Genomic DNA, 19,623 nt, shown 5'->3' on the forward strand with positions numbered 1-19,623 from the left:
TCCATCCTGATGATCCGACGATAGCTGCTCGCATCTCAGCTTGTCTAACAGACATTTCTTGCTGGATGAATGACCATCACCTTAAACTCAACCTTGCCAAGAGAGAACTGCTTGTGGTTCCAGCAAACCCATCGTTTCATCACAGTTTCACCATCCATCACATCAACCATAACTCCTTCAAAAACAGCCAGAAACCTTGGAGTTATGATTGATGATCAGCTGACTTTCTCAGACCACATTGCTAAAACTGTCCAGTCCTGCAGATTTGCTTTATTCAACATCAAGAAGATCAGGCCCTTTCTTTCAGAACATGCTTCACAACTGCTTGTTCAAGCTCTTGTTCTGTCCAGTTTGCGCGGCTGAAACACTGATTGAGAGATTACATGAGACAGGATAAGGATTGTAAAGTTGTACTTTTTCTTTTAACTTACCTTTGGATGTTTAATCATAATCATTTTGTGCTGAAACTGGTATTAATTAGGGGTGTAAATCGGATGGTTCGTCACGATACGATATCGATTCTCATACCCAGCGATACGATATTTGCCGTTACTTCAAAAAATTCTACGATACGATTCGATACAGGACAACATCGATCGATATATCGATCGATATATCGATATCTACATTTGTATTAACTCACAAATGCAACCAAAACATACAACATGAACATTTATCTTAAATTTTCACATCCTGTTCCTCAATTGGGACATTCACAGCAAAAAATAGGCCTACACTTTTTTTTTTTTTTTTTTTTTTTTTTTTTTTAAAAAAAAAAAAAAAAAAAAAACACTTGTCCCTTTTAGACTTGCAATCTATTCATTTGCTGCATGTTTTCTTTAAAAAAAAACTATAGCTTTCTAATCTTTTTCTATTCTATCTGTTTTCTTTTTATTTATTATATTATTAAAAAAAAAAACTTGCTACATTTACTGCGTTAAACTAACTGAGACTTGTTATAGCACTTGTATATCATTGCTCTTTTGTTGATTTTGATTGCTTCCATTGTCCTCATTTGTAAGTCGCTTTGGATAAAAGCGTCTGCTAAATGACTAAATGTAAATGTAATGTAAATGAATAGAAAATAAGAAAGAGAAAAAGGCAGAGAAAAATGAGAAATTGGAGAGTGGAGGAAGAATGTGTGTGTCTGTGTGTGAATGGGAATAAAAAATAGAATGACTCCAGGGAAAGAGAACGTCTCAGTAATTTGTCCATCCCAGAGAATGACGGAGGTCAAGATTCAGTCAGAACACCAGACACCAGTGCCTGAAATACAAAAGCCTGGAGAACAGGCAAATATTGCTGGAAAAAGGGAAAATAATGGACTAAAACAAAACAATAAAGCATAAAAGACAATTAAGCACAGAGATACACTGAGATAAATAGAAAGAAAAGGAAAGAGAAAGAGAAACAAACAGTCAAAAAGAACAAGCTAAGAGGAAGAGAAAAATGTCTCCCTGTGCTGCTGCAGGGGGAATCAGTCACGCGAAGACAACAATATAGAAAGCTGAGGGCCTTTGTCCAGCTTCTACCAGTCATGGACAGAAAGGACCCTTGAGCAGTGCACACACACACACTCACGAAGAGCAGGATTCTTGATTCCTAACTCTTGTCTGCATGTAGCTATTTTAAGCTTCTGTAGTATGGTATGGTTGATTCTATAGCAATAAGGTTTCCTGTTGATGTCTTTTTCAGCTTTTTGCTGAAATAAATATGACTTTTTATTTTAAGGTATAAATAAAAACAGTATTTAATAATAATTATGCAAATCTATACACATTGTTTTAAAAAATATTTTGGGAGCATTAGTTGAATACAATAATTTGATGATTAATAATTCATAAATAAAATTAAGCTGTAATTAAAATGAAATTACCCATTTGTATCCTTTTTCATTATTGCTTTGTTACATTAAGTAAAGGTTATGATTAAGTAATAATATATATATATATATATATATATATATATACTGTATATATATTACTTAATGAAACAAAACAATAATAAAAATTGTAAGCACGTTCTGTTCAGGTGGATTCATGCAGCAAAACCCTTAATGTAGTAAGATTTTATCAAACATTATCAATCATGTCTTTAGTTAAACATTGTTTTTATGATTTCTATTGATTCCACTGATAGTCATCATTTATTAGATATGACATGATCATCCCAGTATACAAGTTGAGTGAGCAGGTTTTTCCTTTCTGTCTCTTTCAAACAAGTCATCAGTTTAGTACACAGTCACATATCTCCATCACTGTAGTCTGAACATAAATATAACATTACAGAGGTCCTGCTGTGGGCTGCACAATAACCCTCTCCAAGGTCATTCTGCTGCATCAGACAAGCACAGCTTTGTGCAGCTCTCTTTCACAGGTAAAACTGGTTCTGCTGTCAATGGCTCAGAAACATGCTGAGCTACATTTCACTGTCTGAAGTATCAAAGAAGGCTAATCTCTAAAATATGAGAGGAAAAACATGCAAGAAATGATGCCAAACTAAGATAACCAGATAACCAGCCCTGGCAGTTCTAAACTCACACAAATCATAAAGATCAGTCCCTAAGCTCCAATGTAATAACTCAAAATGTTTTGTTTACACATTTGAGAATTTATTTTTTTATTTTTTAAACATTCACAAATTGATGTTGCTGTATTTGGAGGGCAAGACCAATGTGTGTGACTGCTTTTACAGCAAGTTCAAGGCACAAGGATGAAGTTCAGCACACACTTCATTAAAAGTGAAGTTAACAACAGTAGCTTTGGAGAACTGTGGCTTTCAAGAGGCTACGATTCATGAATTTGATGACAAAAATATGCAAATTATGCATGACTTCAAAATACTCATGCATTTTTTGGTTTAAAACCTTCTCAGAAAACTTCAAGCATGTTCTACGAGTCTAAAATTGATCCTTAATCGGTAAAGCATCACCACTACAGCCATATGCATGCATGATCATAACTATGCTTACTTTAAATATTATTTTAAATAGGTTTTAAACTAGAAGATATATTTTATTCTTATATTCTGTATTTTTAGTGGTAGAGCTTTAATTTTAGCTTTTAGACATTTTAAAACTTTCTCAGAAAATCGGCATCTTTATATTTCATACAAACAGATAGATGTCTGTGGAAACAGTGTCCCAATTTACAATATTTTTGAGTATCTTGTGCCATCAGAGATGCTGTTTCAAAGTACCAAAATGATTCCATTCCTATTCCATTCATTATCCCAATTTTATTCCGTTCCGTTGCAGTCTGTCTAGCTGTTTTTGAATGCAAGAACGTGCCTTCCATAAAGCTCCCCCTAAGAATTCGGATCTGATCAAAAACAACCTAATTATACAAGGATTCCTTAAGATAGAGTAGTCGATTAGTTGTTCAGACAACCCATCGACTAAACGATTTTGAAAATACATACTTTTGCACATACCTTATTTAATGTTAGTGTTTTGATTTGACCAATTTAACCCAAGCAGAAAAGACAGATCTCAAAATGCTCACTAAGTAACGCTGGAACAGGGAAACCCCCTCAAGGGAGACAAAATCAGAGACAGAGAATCTTGTCCTCCTTTTCCGTTGATTGAATAACCCATGTCATATTCCCTGTCAGCTGTGTGTGTTGTAGCTATATATAAATGGGTCTGCTGTAGAGAGAAGAGAGAGGCAGTGGATCTGTGACAAGCAGTCCTCTTTACCACAACCCCAACAACTGATCAAGACAAGAGATTATACAGCCAAACCCAAAAGCCTCCCTCTTCAGTCATTCTCAATCTGAGCTGAGTTTTGCAAATCCAGAGGAAGCAAGCACTGAATTCAAACCAAGAGAAGCAGAGACTGACAAAGTAAAACAGAGAAAGAGCAGTTCCCAAGTACTCTCTCTCTCTCTCTGTATATATAATGATAAAATGATCAATTATATTGTTATGATCAATAAAATATGTAAAAAGTGTGATATTATGAGCACTCACAAAAAATAACAGATAACAGACATGCATTGAGGACTATGGTAGCCTGTTTTCGCCACAGAAAAAAAAAAGATAAAAAAAGGTAATTGAGACTTTTTATCTCACAATTCTGAGTTTATATCTTGCAATCTTAGAATTCTGACTTTCTTTCTCACAATTCCGAGTTCACATCTCAACTCTGACATTTATTTCTCAGAATTGGGAGTTTTGCAATTCTGTATTTATGTCTCACAAAAAGTCCAAACTGTGAAATAAAATCTCAGAATTGTGAGATGAAAAATTCCAATTACCTTTTTTATTTTTTATCCTGTGGCAGAAATAAGCTTCCATAGAGAACAGATAAAAATAGCAGACACATATATGGAGGATATGGAGCGAAGCTGCGTTTGGTGGCTTTGAGGGGGCAGGACTATGGGATTCACTTCACAGGTAGACAGAGAGTGTGACTCATACAGTCCATCAGATTCTCACATACACACAAAACAGTCAGATCTGTGGGTGATTATATTTAGCATTTCACAACATATAATGATAACAGCTAAATGCGTAAAGACACACATATAACAGCACAATTCAATAGGCAACACTAAGACTTGAGAACAAGAGCCATATGGTTGTGATATTATGGTGCATAATGGTATATGGCACAACGGTGTGTGTGTGTGTGTGTGTGTGTGTGTGTGTGTGTGTGTTCCAGGGTCTTCACCTCTCTGTGCAAGCAGCTGGTCATGGGTATTTGCATGGGTATCCTGCTCTGTGTGTAACACTCTCAGTATGATGAACAACCGGATATTTAAGCATATCAAAGTCAATCACTTATTCATAGGCAAAGTCAATTTTTTCTCGCCTATAATACAAAACCCCACTTGAGTGTGCCAAATACAATAGATGAGATCTTAAATAGAAATGTGCTCAAGGATATAACATTGGACGATAGATTTTAGTGAGGTGGAAAGAACTAAAAGATTCATTATAGAAAATCTACTTTTTCTTTACATTAGCATCCGGTCATAGAAACTAATAACAGAGCTGCTTCTTACTGTTGAAAAAAACATTCAAGTCTGTAAGTCTGCAGTCATATGTGATCTGTCGCTATGGACAACACACCCACACACATCACTATACTCACACCACAATAGTGTCTCTCATATAAACACACACCAGAGAGGAATAAAGTACATTGTTTGACAATATGCTTACAGAATGATAATTATCTTCTTCATTCTTATGCCAGAAAAACAAACTATCTGCATGTTAGTCAATGCTGTTCAGAACTATCCAAATGTTACTGTAGTACTCTTCTCAGCCTCAGACGGCACACCCACAGACCGCCCACAGTTCGTTCATGACCGACCGTCTCATATTGCACACAAAACTGGCAGGCATTTTCTCGATCTGGCAAGCTCTAATCTGATTGGATGGCTTCTACACAATTTTACGGTAGTAAGGGTTCACCGGACCTCCTGAAAACAAGGTTAAGATTACAAAAGACACCAGGCTGATACAGTGAGGAAAAACTATCCTTTGGATTTCCCCAGATTTGCCATGTTAGTGGCAACAGATCTTTGAAAGATATTTAGTTATGTTCTACTTATTAGTATTCGTAGTTATTTGTACATTTGGAAATATGATGAAACTTACAATTAATAGCATATAGAAATATAAGTTTTTACATATGCACAGCTTTAGCAATGTAAACATTTGTAAGAATCCTTTATATTTATATTATAAATAATATAACTGTACAGTTACATTTTAGTATCATCTAGATATTTTTGAGCTAAATGTTTCTCTAGTTTAGCTCAAAGTAGCTCAAGTTATACCAGTGAGATGATAACAGACATGATGCTTATGATTATAGCTCTAATTATGTAACTGTGCCCCACAGGCAGAAAATAACAACTAAATGATTCCATTTAGCTTATGCTAATTGTATAGACATCTATACTCATCAAATCATAAATACAGCCTAGCACAGAGATACTGTTTGTCCTTCAAAAGAGGGCAGATAAACGCAGAGTGTGCATCATGGGAGTTCAGCAGTCTTTGTCTGCTTCACAATGGCAGTGTATAGTTATTTCCTAAAGATCAACACTCATCCTATAGCCTTGCTGGGTTTGAGACTGTATGTTAGTGTGCAGATATAATGTCTCTGATCCCATGTAGCCAGTGTTAGGGCATTCAAGTCGAAGACGACTGAAAGAACAATATTTCACCCTTGAACACAATTAATCGCAAGCTCAATAATTGAAAAAGTAGACTACTGAGCATCTACACTCTAGGAAATGTCCTTAAAACTTTGGCCCAGTTTATCGTGTTAATATGAAGGAATTATCTAAATTTTCACAGATATTTTACCTGTTTTTTGAATTACGTATTGAATTGTATAGTGTTTTAGAGTTGAAGCAAATGTCTGCAAACTTAGTAGAAAAGGTACTGAAAATTACATATGAAAGACATCATCCTTTATATTGTGTGTGTTTGAGCTGAAGGTTAGAGAGAAGAGGACAGAGAGTCATTAAGCACAGTCACGCTGATTAAGAGAGCGAGAAACAGAGAGAGAAGAGAGAATGTATACAGGATTCATCATGAAATAGATCCACTCTAACATTGAAAACATGCTTCAGTAGCATCATACCAATTATTTCATTCTCACTGTAATTTTCCCTACATGGTCCATTTAGGGTTTAAGAGACTAAAGCAATAAAGATGTCTTATTACCAGTAGTTCACTGCAGCCTACAGATAAAGCTGTGCTATTAGAACAATGCTGTGGGAGAGATGTCAGCTTGACTGATGCTCTATCAACATGCTTTCTGAGTAAAGTAACACACAACTTTTGAATTCTCACAGATCTATTAGTGCACAAACTGTCCATGGAAAGAAAAACTGAAAGAACGAATGAGTGCCACCGCAGCTGACAAAGAAAGGACAAAAATGTCCTTGGCTCTTAAACTTTTCTGTTTACTGGAAGTGTATTTTTTTTCTCTAATATAACTTGTTCAGCACCACTGAATTAATATTTTACAGAATACTAGAAATGTCATTCTCCAAAGCGGTCTTTATAACTCAGCTTTCTTAAGTTCTGTTTTTTCTTCCCTTTCTACACACTGTAATCCCACTTAACTGTTTGTCCAACCTTAAGCAAAAAGGATGTTAATGCGAACCTACACTACACTGGAAAAAACAGCTGTAGGATTTACTTTGAAACCATTTTCACTCTGAAATTGCTAGTAAATTTGACAAATATTACAAAGAAACAAATTTAATTTAAACATGAAATCTTGAAGTAGAAAGACCAATGGTCTTTCTTTATGACAGTAATCATAGTTTAATTTATAACTTTGATTTTTTTTTTTTTTTTTTTACAGTCTATGCATGCAGTCAAGATGAGTCACTGCATGAAGTGGCACAAACTGATTAGGAAACTTTTTAACAACTATAGCCAACAAACCAACCAACTAATGTGAACTTTTCCTTGTTTTAGACACCATGCTTCATTTCAGGAACAATGTTGCCATCAAGCCAATCAGTATAACAGTTCTCTCTAGTTCTTTGAATGTATAGTATCTGTAAGCTTTTCCAGTCACAAACAGCTACCAGCTGTAGTCACTTCAAAACAACAGGCATTTGTTCTGCTATTTTTCAATTTTGTGTGACTGCTGAAAACAAAAGGCTGGTGGTCTTGTGAATTTGTATTTTATTAACCCTTATGGACTGTAGATAGATCAGGTTAATCATCTGTTGTTTCATGGCTCTGAGGAAGGTATTGAACACACAATACGACTGTCTCGCAACAAGCTTATCAACACTTCTGTGTTCAAAGCTAATTTAGTTCTCACCCACCGTACTATTTTCTCTCTGCATTCTTCTGTGGTCTCATACACTGTGCAGTGTAATGACGAAATTAATCTACAGACATGAATTCCCTCAGGCTAGTATGACCTGGCAGAAACAGGAGGAATTCTCAGTCAAAGCCAATAGTGATATAGATCTAGACTGATGAACACATCTGACATCAACAAATTCACAGCTGTAGGTTTAATGAGTCCATAGTTGAGTGGTTTATTAAAGGAATAGTTCTCCCAAAAATTCAAGCTTTGTCATCATTTTCCCAATGTTGTTTTCTTTCTTTTGTGAAATATGAAAAGAGATCACTGGCAGAATGTCTGAGCTGCTTTCCATACAAGGAGGATTTGAGAGGTCCCATCTAGTGAAGATTGTCTGTCAGTAAATAATGGCTTAAATTTCAGTCTGTTCCACCCACAAAGTTATCGTATAGCTTCAGACTTGGGCTCAGCCTAAAGTGCATACATCAAATGGACTACTTTTATGATATCTTTATGGTGCTTTATGGGATATTTTGAAGATTGGAGGTTGCATAGTTACATTTGAAAAAAGAAAATAAGCTATTAGAAAAGATAATGTTTAGGAGTGTATAAATGCATCAATTTCAGAAAGAAAATTCATTGCCTTGATTATTCTGTGGCTCCACTTATTGTCTGCTGAAGCCCATTGGTGAGTACAAAAGCACCTGTTGTACATTCCACATGTGTCATGCTTCTAAGCCAAAATACAATACTTGAGCTCACAAATGTCAGCTGGAAAGATCTGCTCTGATATGGTGCTCACAGACAACCACTTGAATCACACAAAAAGTTACCCTCTCAACATTTATGAATTTGTTTTCTCAAACTAAAATTGAACTATACCAAAACACAATTAGAACCTCTGTCTACACACACAGAAATCTCATGTTGATATCATGTTGAGATCCTCTTATTTGCTCAATCAATTAAACTAATATTGAACATGGATTATGTCTGCTTTTATTACAACCGTAGATGATAGTGTAAATAATTCAAATCTGTACAAAGCAAAGCAAATGTTATAGGGGTTTATACATCAATTTCAAAATGAAAATGTATTGCCTTTATTTCTGAATTACACTTACTCATGACGTATTGTCTGCACAGATCAGAACATCTGATTCATCACATTTCTCCACAAATAACTCAATTTTAAGTTTCAACCACGGATGTCAATCTGAGAGCCCTGAATTACATAATGCCCTAATAAATCATCATCTTAGGCTGTTTATTTGTTACCTTATGCATAAACATTCAAGTGCCAGAGCTTCAGAGTATCAGTCCAATCCTCCTTCCAGCATAAATCACAAACTACTTTTGCTCTATGGCTCAGATATATCGCCTGTCTAATTTTGTTTTTTCGTGGAAGAAAGAAAATAATTCAACATTTGGTAAATTATGTCAACATTTTTAATTATGGGTAACTAGTCCTTCCAAAACACTACTGGAGGAGCAATATGACATATGCAGGTCTAAGGCCAATGCATAAAACACATTCTGCATGCTGCACATGAACTCTCTGCCTGAGCTGTCCCTCCAGATTCTGATGAGGTCTCCCAGGAAACAAAGGAAGAAATCCTCATTGGGAGTGGAAGGGAAAAGGACCACAAGTAAGCCTCTAATAAGTTGGGCTAATAGAAGTAGAGAAACTAAAGTCTCAGTGCTGAAAAGAGCAAAACCACCAATGGCATACCAGTAATTAGTACTGATATTTGAAAGATGATTGGAATTGGAAAACTGGATTTGGAAAGGCTTTAAAAAATGTTGATGGAAAACACTTTTGTCCACTCTGCCATATGTTTGCAAGCCAAATCTGACTCATTGCAAAACAGAAACATTCAGAAACAACTAGGGAATATTGATTCAGACAGACAAGACATGTGCTAACAATTTTGCCCATGCAATAGAAGGGGCCAAATTAACTGTCTGTTAAGTTTATGAACCATGAATGAATGCCTATTTCATGAAGTAAGCCTTCAGGAGGACGTGCCAAAGACAGTGAAATACTGCAGACATGCTATAGCAACTTGTTTTTATATTTTTTTCCCAATTTACATGCAAAGCGAGATATATTTTTATTAACCATTTGCCACCAGGGACTACCTTAAACGACTCATCCATCTTCTGCGCTTGGACACATATTTTGGTGAACTGAAAAAGGAAGGGTGTTTGTTTGTTTCTGCATGTGTAGATGATCTACTGTGCAAAACATATGGCCATTTAGTTTCTACAATGCAAAAATCATGAACAGTACCACATCATAACATTTATATTTATAAAAAGTATTTGATACATTTTAGAGAGCCAAATTTCCACGTGATCTGATGTACAAGAGCTCATCTCTATATGTGACCCTGGACCATAAAACCAGTCATAAGGGTACATTTTTTCAAAATTGAGATTTATACATCATCTGAAAGCTATGTATTGGAATAATACAACGCATAAGCGTTGCATTGATGTGTGGTTTGTTAGGATTGGACAATATTTGACCAAGATACAACTATTTGAAAATCTGGAATCTGAGGGTGCAAAAAAATCAAAATATTGAGGAAAATCACCTTTAAAGTTGTCCAAATGAAGTTCTGCATAATGCATAATATTACTAATCAAAAATGAAGTTTTGATATATTTACGGTAGGAAATTTACAAAATATCTTCATGGAACATGATCTTTACTTAATATCCTAATGATTTTTGGCATAAAAGAAAAATCAATAATTTTGACCCACACAATGTATTTTTGGCTATTGCTACAAATATACCCCAGTGACTTAAGACTGGTTTTGTGCTCCAGGGTCACATATAATAAGTAGATTATATATAATCTCTAATTTATTATATGATCCCCCCTAAAACTTTAAAATTGGAAAACTTACAGGCTTTGGAAAACAAGAAATTGATGACTCAGGAGAGAAGCGCACATGGTGGTGGCGTCTCTGGACTGCCTTGGAAATGTCAATGAGCCATGTGTCTTTCATTTTATCAGATTTGCTAATAGCATGAAGGCAAGAGAATAACATGCACGCACTGTGAGCTAAATGAAACTGTCAGCAATCTTTCTACCATTGCTCCCTTGGACTCCTTTTCTATCTCTATTCTGAATATCCTTTTGGGAATCAATACAGTCTGTCTATCTATCTATCTCTGACTTTCTCAAATGCAATATCTTAGTTTTCGGTGTCATTTTCCCCTCCTCTCTCTCTCTCTGTCTTAACTAAACACAGCTATCAGCAGGCAAACAGATGAATGGTTCCTGACAACGCTGCAAACCCAAACAACAGCAGAGACTGCTGCTAAACACCAGACAGATGACTATATCTCCTCATATTTACAGAAAAAAGACTTGTCATCACAAGTGCAGGAGGGCAAAATAAAGATGGTCACACTCCCCAGAGAAAGTGAGGCAGAACCAAAGAGAAAAACACAAAGAGCACCCGTTCAGCACATTGAAAGTCTCCAATGCTGGAATTACGTCAAGTGTCTAGTGTCGTCCTCCAGGACTGGAGTCTACTGTAGGTACTGGAAAAATGATGGATTGTTTTTCCTTTGTTTTGAGTCTATTCTACACATCACTTAAAGCACAGGAAATATTTGCCTCTCTCCAAAGGTTGGGCTATAATGAAAGACATGTAGAATGCCCATTATCAATAAACCTCTGTTTATACATACAGCAATTTCTTGAAGCATCGTGATATGCTGATATGTTTCTTCCTCTTATTTGTTCATTTAATTAAACTGATATCGAACATGGATTCTGCATGCTCCTATTTCAACAGCAGATAAATAATTTAAAACTGTACATACGTCTGTGCTGGACTGGCTTTATAATATTTTCATGTAGGCGAATTTATGGAAAAACATCCGACTTCAGCAGTTATGTCACAGGTTGAAGTCAATTTCAAGAAGAGTTCCCATAAACAGTCTCACATTACTACACTTCCACAATACAGAAAGCTTGTAACATGTCACCAGTTTCTTCTGGTGTCATCTTTCCCACATGGCACTGTGATCAATCTATATTGAACAATCCCTAAATGCCAAAGTAACTCTGTTTTGAATGGAAATCTGGAGTGGACATGAAATAGGCAGAAATCTTCAAGAATGGCTGTGCTTCTGTTAAAATCCTAATGCAGCCTCTCAGCAAAGCTGGCAAATCACCATATATGCAACTGTATTACAATGCTTGTTGATCTCTGTGCATCTACTCCGTGTCTGTCGGTTGCGGTGTTATTTTAGCATAATTGATATGCCATTACAGTTTTTGTTAATATTTTTGACTTTATTTTTTCATTTTCTGTTTTCATGTCAAGTCACCTTTATTTGTATAGCGCTTTATACAATACTGGTTGTGTCAAAGCAGCTTTACAGTGTTAAACAGTAACACAAAAAAATATATTTTTTTAATGTCTATATAGTTTTTATTAACTTTCAGTTTAAGATTTTAAAAATATATTTTATTTAACTTAAAGGCACAATATGTGAGATTTTTTTATCAAAATATCCAAAAACCACTAGAACAGTGTTATATATTTTGCTGACTTATTACATATTGTGCCTTTAATGATATTTGTATATGGATTTAGTTTCAGTAAACAATAATAACCAAGGTTTATTGCTCGGCTCAATTGAGGTTACAGCTCTCCTCACTGCAGAACATCTGACATAGCAGCCAGGACCTGCATAATTCACACAGCTACTGCTTAAGGACCTTAAGTAATTAAAAGAAGCAACAAGACCACAGTCCACACAGACGTACATCTCCAATACACACAAACATGATCAAATGCAGATAATGCATGCCAATTCCATGCCTCTAAAAATGACGTTTTTGTTTGCATTTTTCTAGATCTTTTGGGAAAGCACAGTGCATGTGGTTTCAATAGCGTTGTAAAACTTTCAGATACAAATTATTATTATTAATTATAGTTATAACATGAGATTCCCAAAGCAAAGAAAATAATCACAAATTATATCTGTAATATTTATTTTAATTTGCATCTCCTACAGATCAATAAGATTAAATGAAGAATTTCACTTATGAAACTGATGCTTCTCACATTTGTCTTCTGAAAAAAACACATGTAGGCCTAACTCTTCTAGAGTTTCGAAAGACATTCACCAATGTCTTAAAGTGTGCACAGAGCTTTGAAAGTCTGCAATTACAAGTCAGATTACAATTCTCAAAAACTTCATCAAATTGATGCCATACACGTTTTTCAAACTCTTACTGTACGTCAACAATTTTAGGAAAAACATCTGAGACAAAGTTGCTACTTAAACTAAACAAATTATGAAAGATCTGAGCAATATTTTTTCTCATTCCTAAAACTTTTGCCATTAGTATAAGGCAAATGAAGCCGAGCACAGAAGCGTGACCTGAAAGCACATCATACTTCAACAGATATTAAAAAGCAGGTTTTATTCAAGGCGCTTGCATCTTGTGTAAACAGCTCATGAGTTGTTTTGGCAGCTTTGAAAATGAGAGATGTCTCCTCCAGATACAATTCGCCAAACTACCATCACACAGACAAGCGCGCGTTTGTTCAGAGCGCATATACGCGCTGCTCGCGCTCGTTCGTTTGATAGTTTTCATTGTATCGCTTTTAAGATTCAGCAAGCCCAGGTAAACACAGTCAAACTTTAAATTGTGCTTGACCCAGCTGTATACTAACAAGGACTTGCAGACAGTGAACTTCTGTTTGCTAGGTGCGTGCAGGTGCATAGTGCACTAGGCATAAGTGCGTTTCGGCATCAAATGTCATTCTGGCTCACTTTACATGCAGGATGGTTTGGTAAACACTGAACCTAAACCTCTCGATACACAGCAGATGTGTTCTGTGTGACGATGAAAGCTGGTCGTTATGCATCTACCTGCTGTCCAAACACCCACCTATCAGCACATGACGCTTCATAACCTGTTTCTCAACCCGAAATGAATTCTCAGCGCATCTACGCACCTCATGATATGACATGACAGGATAAACAACTCAACGTTCAGTCTTTTGACTTTTCGGGACAATTACATCAGACATCGGGGGAAGGGTTGGGGGTGGGGGGGTACTCACGCTGCTATTTTCACCCGTCCAGTGGACCATTGCCTGGTTGTGGGTGGCATCCCCTTTAAGGACGAAAGAGCTGCTGAGTAGAGACACTTTCTCCGGAGTCGATGCCCTCCGGACTCGGGGAACTCCCGTGGCCGGTCCGCCCGGGTCCCCGCTGTAATCTCCGCGGCTGTGCGCTGAGATAAGCGTTTCATCTCTGCCAATGACATGCCCACCGCGGCTGTCAAGCTCTCGGTCCCGTGCGTTTCTCTGGTTTATAACGCCGGTGTGACATGAAATCGGTCCGAACAGTGACATCCACGCGCAAGCGAAAAACACAGCTGGGTACAGGTGCGCCAAAACTGCCATGATGAGCGCCTTCATTTAACACTGTCAAAGCGAGTGCGATGCAAGCGAAAGATGGGAAGCTCTAATGTAAGAGAGAGGGAGAGTGAGAGGGGAAGAGGGTGGGGAAGCAGAGCTACAAACAGAGCGTGCTCATGTGCTGTATAGTAGACAGCTGAGACCGAGGAGAAGAACTGCTGTATTCGCCTGCCACCTATTGGCGAACTTAGTCAAGTGTTTGATTTGTACGTGTAATTATTTTAGAAAGCTATTTGTACTAATAACACACGTCTAATAACGCAAAAAAAAGTAACTAATTGAAGACTAGATTTTGAAGTACTGTTACATTAAATGAAACTTTTAATTTATAGACTAGTTTTCAACTTTGTTTTTTTGTGGGTCAACTACATATGAAAGCACATACTGTCTTGAACATTTTTCTTGGCTAGTGTAAATAATCACACGACCATATCTGGAAGCATGTAAAGCAACTACAGATAATAGCTAAATGCCCTCCGTATTATTATGGTTGCCATTATGGTTACATAAATCATGCTTGCAATGCATGTTAACAAATAAAATAAATATATAAATAAATACTATTACATTAAAAGAAGCCAAGTCAAAGGAAATAAGCATTTATTCTTGGATTATCATTCTCTTTTCACCACAATTGCCATCAAACAATTTTGAATTTGTAGTTTCCCAAAGGTTACAATTGTGACCAGAAATAAAACACATATGTTCAATAACTTCTTTAACGAAGGCATGCTATTGTTTCATGTAGCCAAGGAGTAGAATAATGGGATTAAGTAAGTTATTTAGTTTTCTGAATAGACAATAATTCCTTTAACAACTATGCATTTAAATATTATTATATCTGCATGTGCTCAAACTTTTAATTCTTTCTCCCCAACTGAAGACCATACAACATTAACACATTTTGCAAATTTATATCATTCACTTATATATAAACAGGCCAACTCAATTCAAATCAAAATCAAATCAATAATTCAGAAGATGACACAGGAAATTAGATGTACTGTACATCTAAGTATTTCAAGTCACTGGTTACATCATTCTAGTGAGCTGATTTGGCTGTCCAAATATTCTAGTGATAACAACATTTTCTTTTTTTAAATCCTCACTCAAACAAACAGCACCCCATAAGAGTGTTGAGCCTGCAGTTGATTTAACAGCTTTAGGTCACATTATCTTAGAGAAACCATTCTAATACTTGTTGTAATCTTTGTTGAATTTATTATCCCAATCTTCAAGCAGAAAAAAAACTGGATGAATATTCTGAATGACACCAGTCCACAATCTGACATGTGATGCAGCCTGGAACTAAATCACACCATGTTGGTTTGTCTGGCCAGAGGTGTTTGGGTTCCTTGCCACCATGGGTGTACATTTCATCTAACAGTTCGGGTGGACAATAAACATACAATTTCTCAAGAGCAATTTTTGATGGGGACACAAAGATGTTTTGCCTTAATTAAGGCAAAATCACCTTAATATGGGGACTTTTTGTACTTTTTGTCTCGCATATTTCACATAGTATTTTAGGTTTCATCTGGGACAGAGGACATCTCTTACTTAGATATTCAAATGCAGCAAGCCTGATATCCAGATATTCAACTGCAGCAGCACTGATCTGCCACTTAACATCATATTGAGCAAAACCCAACACAATGATAAATCTACAAGATTAGCCTAATATCAGTTCACACACAGGCTTATTGCCGTGTTAGTTGTGGGAGACTTACTATGCAACAAGCTACCAAACAAGCTAGGTAACAACCCTCAGATGGGGTAGCGTCTGACCCCCCCACAATTTCCGCATATGCTCGCCACTGCCACCTTTGGCTTGCTTAGTTGGGGACATTAATATTCAGCAATATTATTAAATTGACTGAAGAGACATAATTGGATGAGAACTGGACTGAGCTTTTTTCAGAATTCTTTTATAAATAAAAACATTAAAATAACAGTATTTATTTGAAATAGAAATCTAACATTATAAATTGTAATTTTATTGCATCCTTGCTAAATAAAAGTATTAAAATCTTTCAAAAAAAAAAATCTTACTGTCCAAACCTTTGAACTTTGGACAGTAAAATTATGCAACACAGGATTGCTCACTGTTAAGTAGAGAGGGGAAACTGCTGCTCTCTCCTCTCTCTCACTCTCTATACATATACTGTATATCAAGGTTTGTTTGTGTGTGTGTGTGTGTGTGTGTGTGTGTGTGTGTGTGTGTGTGTGTGTGTGTGTGTGTGTGTGTGTGTGTGTGTGTGTGTGTGTGTGTGTGTGTGTGTGTGTGTGTGTGTGTGTGTGTGTGTGTGTGTGTGTGTGTGTGTGTGTGTGTGTGTGTGTGTGTGTGTGTGTGTGTGTATATAATATCTTACCTCAAATTCAGAAAGAGTGCTAGAACACAAAACACAAGAATACAAGTCAGCAGACACAAGTCTACCAACTACCAACCCAAAGTCTAGCAAAAAAGTTGAAACTTTGACATACTTACAAATAGGAATTTCAAAATAATATATGCATATCCAGAAAGCATGCAGGAACGTGGCTAAAATCCATTTACATAGGAAAAAATTATAAAACACTGGTACAGTGCTTACCATTCCTATTTAATGACAACATTTTGACCTAGAAAGGGCCATCAGGTCAAACGTGAGGCGTAACGAAGACCATTCTGGGTTGAAATGTTTGTGGAAAAAAATCCTTATGCAAGCAGGAGCTGTTTGTAAGCCTAAATCAGGACACAAATTAGGATTTCCTTACCTCAATCTCTCAGATGATTTATTGTCCAAGAAACAGATTAGGCTGACTGAGAGTCAGAGGATTACTGGTCTAAATTTAAAGAGTAAACAATGTCAGCCGTCTGCTTTAAAACCTGAAAGAAAATTCATAAACATGTCCTACTTTAATTCGAAATATTGACTGATAACAGTAACATTCAAATTGTGATAATTAAACATATACATGATGTAAATATAAAATTAGTTGTTTTTTTCATTCATATAAATTTCCATCACTCATGTCATGAAGTCTGACCACTGTACAAGAATTTCTGTTAATGTTTACATGTCTGCATCTACATTTTCCTTAGGCTTACATTATCCAGTGTAAACACGAGTCTTCCAATACTGATTGAGTGCAATTTCGACAGCAGGTTTTAAATTTATTCGTGTGTGTTTTCTGAATTGATGGACCTGGAGTGATGTAAAGGCTCGGCGTTGTTGAGTAATACAAGTGTAACCTTCAGTCGGCGGCTACACGCCGTCCCTTATCACGTGCAGAATGTTTCGATCTTCCTCTCAACCAAACTACAGAATTACGTCAGTTTTGACTACACCGAGGATTGGTCGTGTAAAGGCAAGCGTGTAAGAACAGGAGCTGCGATTGGTCGAATGAGACAGCCTCGCTCTGCAGGTCTCTCAGCGTGGACATTGAGTGAAGATGGCGACCCGGTGTGTGCGTGCGATCAGACAGAGCTCTTCTATCATAGCGTCCCCTTCAGTTGTAAGGTAGGTTTTCGTAGCACTGTTATTGTGTGTAGTTGATGTCCATGCTTGGGTAAATATTTTGCTTTTAGAAAAATGAATGATCTTTCTGTTGCGTGAGCTGTTCACTAATGAATGATTGATGCTGAAGGACCCTCAGTGTTATATGCCTTCACGTGACAGTGTTTAGACAGCATTGTCTTTTTGTCCTGTCAGATACTTTGCAGATTAGTTACATGGGATTACAGTTGCTTCTCAGTGAAATTTCTGTTGTCTTTCAGCTACCATACCATTGCATATTACATACAGAACGTTTTTCCATTGAGTTCAGGATTTTGGTTTCAATCTCCTTAAGCCTTTGAAAATAGTTTCCCCGAGTTGGCATGGCAATGAAAGACTTGTTTCCAACACGTGCTAGTGTTAAAACTAAAAGTTACTGAAGTGTATACTAGCTGTACTGCCACTGTTTCACTTCATGATTAGTGTAGACCAGTGGTTCTCAAACCTGTCCTGGAGTACCCCCTGCCCAGCACATTTTGTATGTCTCTCTCATCTATCACACCTGATTCAACTCGTCAGCTCATTAGTGGAGACTGCAAGACCTGAAGTGGGTGTGTCAGATATAGGGAGACATACAAAACGTGCAGTGCTGGGGGTACTTCATGGAGAGCTTTGAGAACCCCTGGTGTAAACGATCTCTTAACCAGTTGCAGACCTAGTTTGATATGTCAAGGTATCTAGAATCCCATGTCATTTAAATATATCCTACAATAAATTAACCAGTTTAAGGTTAAATTCTTTACATGCTCAAAAGTAAAACTTACATCACCCATTCAGGTTTGACTGTTACCCATAAAGAAGCAGTTATTTTTAAATTAACTAGTTTATTATAGAACTTGTTTTTTTTTATGTTTTTTTTTTTTTTACTGGTCTTTACATACAATGATTGTTCATAACGACAATGTCTGTTAAAGTCAGCATGAAATGAAAATTCACTAATAATATTACTGTTACTATTTTTTAAATGCATATCATAGATCTTGTCAATCTTGATTCATCACTCGTTTAATTTATTATTATTATTATTATTTTTTTTTTTAAATATAACTGGATCTTCTGATGAAAATGACAGACTTCTCCATTTTTGAGTGCCTGCCACACTCAATCATCTGTTACATTTGGATGTACGTCACAGTACGGAAGGAATAGTTTACTTCCATTTCATCACAACTTCAAGTTTCAAAAAGGATAAAAGACACACACACTAGGGGATATGCCGGTATCAGATTTTCATGTTGCGATTAATTGCTAATGCTTTTATCACGGTGTGCGGTATTATCACGATATTTAAATTTAGTTTTAAAAAAGTGCTTTCATAATACAGTATAACAGGTTTAATAACTTTTCTTATAACAAAAATAACTGAACATTTATATGCAATAAAGCAATACAGAAAAATGTATAAAGTTAAAAGTTTTACACAGATTAAAGTGCAAAAGAACTATAAAGACCAATAGGTATCACTTTACAATAAGACCTCATTAGTTAACCTTAGTTAATGCATTAACATTCACAATGAGCAATAGCTACATTTGCTACAGAAGTTATTAATCTTTAAAAAAATACAAGTCTTAGTTCATGTTAGCTCATTAAATAACACAGTTGCAACTTTCAATTTTAACAACGTGTTATTAAATATTGGAATACCTAAGATTAATGAATGTTCAGAAGAATTTTTCATTGGCAGTTCATGTTAACTAATGAATTAACTAATGTTAACTAATGAAGCCCTAATGTAAAGTGTGACCGAACAATAAAGAATCAAAACACTTTCAAACAATAGCTAGGGCATGTTGTAGTCCAGATTAAAATGTAAAATAA

General features: G+C 36.1%; 2 protein-coding genes across 4 annotated transcripts in view; one reads left to right on the forward strand and one right to left on the reverse strand.

The window, feature by feature from the left end:
* The window catches only part of LOC107653297 (VPS10 domain-containing receptor SorCS2-like), a 164,386-nt gene extending 149,992 nt beyond the window's left edge, over window positions 1–14,394 (reverse strand). Inside the window, exon 1 of the mRNA XM_016439971.1 lies at window positions 13,904–14,394. Coding sequence (XP_016295457.1) covers window positions 13,904–14,263 — 360 coding nt within the window. The 5' untranslated portion in view covers window positions 14,264–14,394. The remainder of the gene's footprint in view (window positions 1–13,903) is intronic.
* Window positions 14,395–17,621: 3,227 nt separating this feature from the next.
* LOC107653296 (grpE protein homolog 1, mitochondrial-like) overlaps window positions 17,622–19,623 on the forward strand; it is a 6,354-nt gene continuing 4,352 nt past the window's right edge. The window contains exon 1 of one of the 3 annotated variants that reach the window (XM_016439967.1): window positions 17,622–17,766. In XM_016439967.1, coding sequence (XP_016295453.1) covers window positions 17,699–17,766 — 68 coding nt within the window. In that variant the 5' untranslated portion in view covers window positions 17,622–17,698. The other 2 variants (XM_016439968.1, XM_016439969.1) reach the window with 2 other exon arrangements.

Source organism: Sinocyclocheilus anshuiensis, unplaced genomic scaffold, assembly GCF_001515605.1.
Source record: "Sinocyclocheilus anshuiensis isolate Anshui unplaced genomic scaffold, SAMN03320099.WGS_v1.1 scaffold219, whole genome shotgun sequence".
NCBI classification, from domain to species: Eukaryota; Metazoa; Chordata; class Actinopteri; order Cypriniformes; family Cyprinidae; genus Sinocyclocheilus; species Sinocyclocheilus anshuiensis.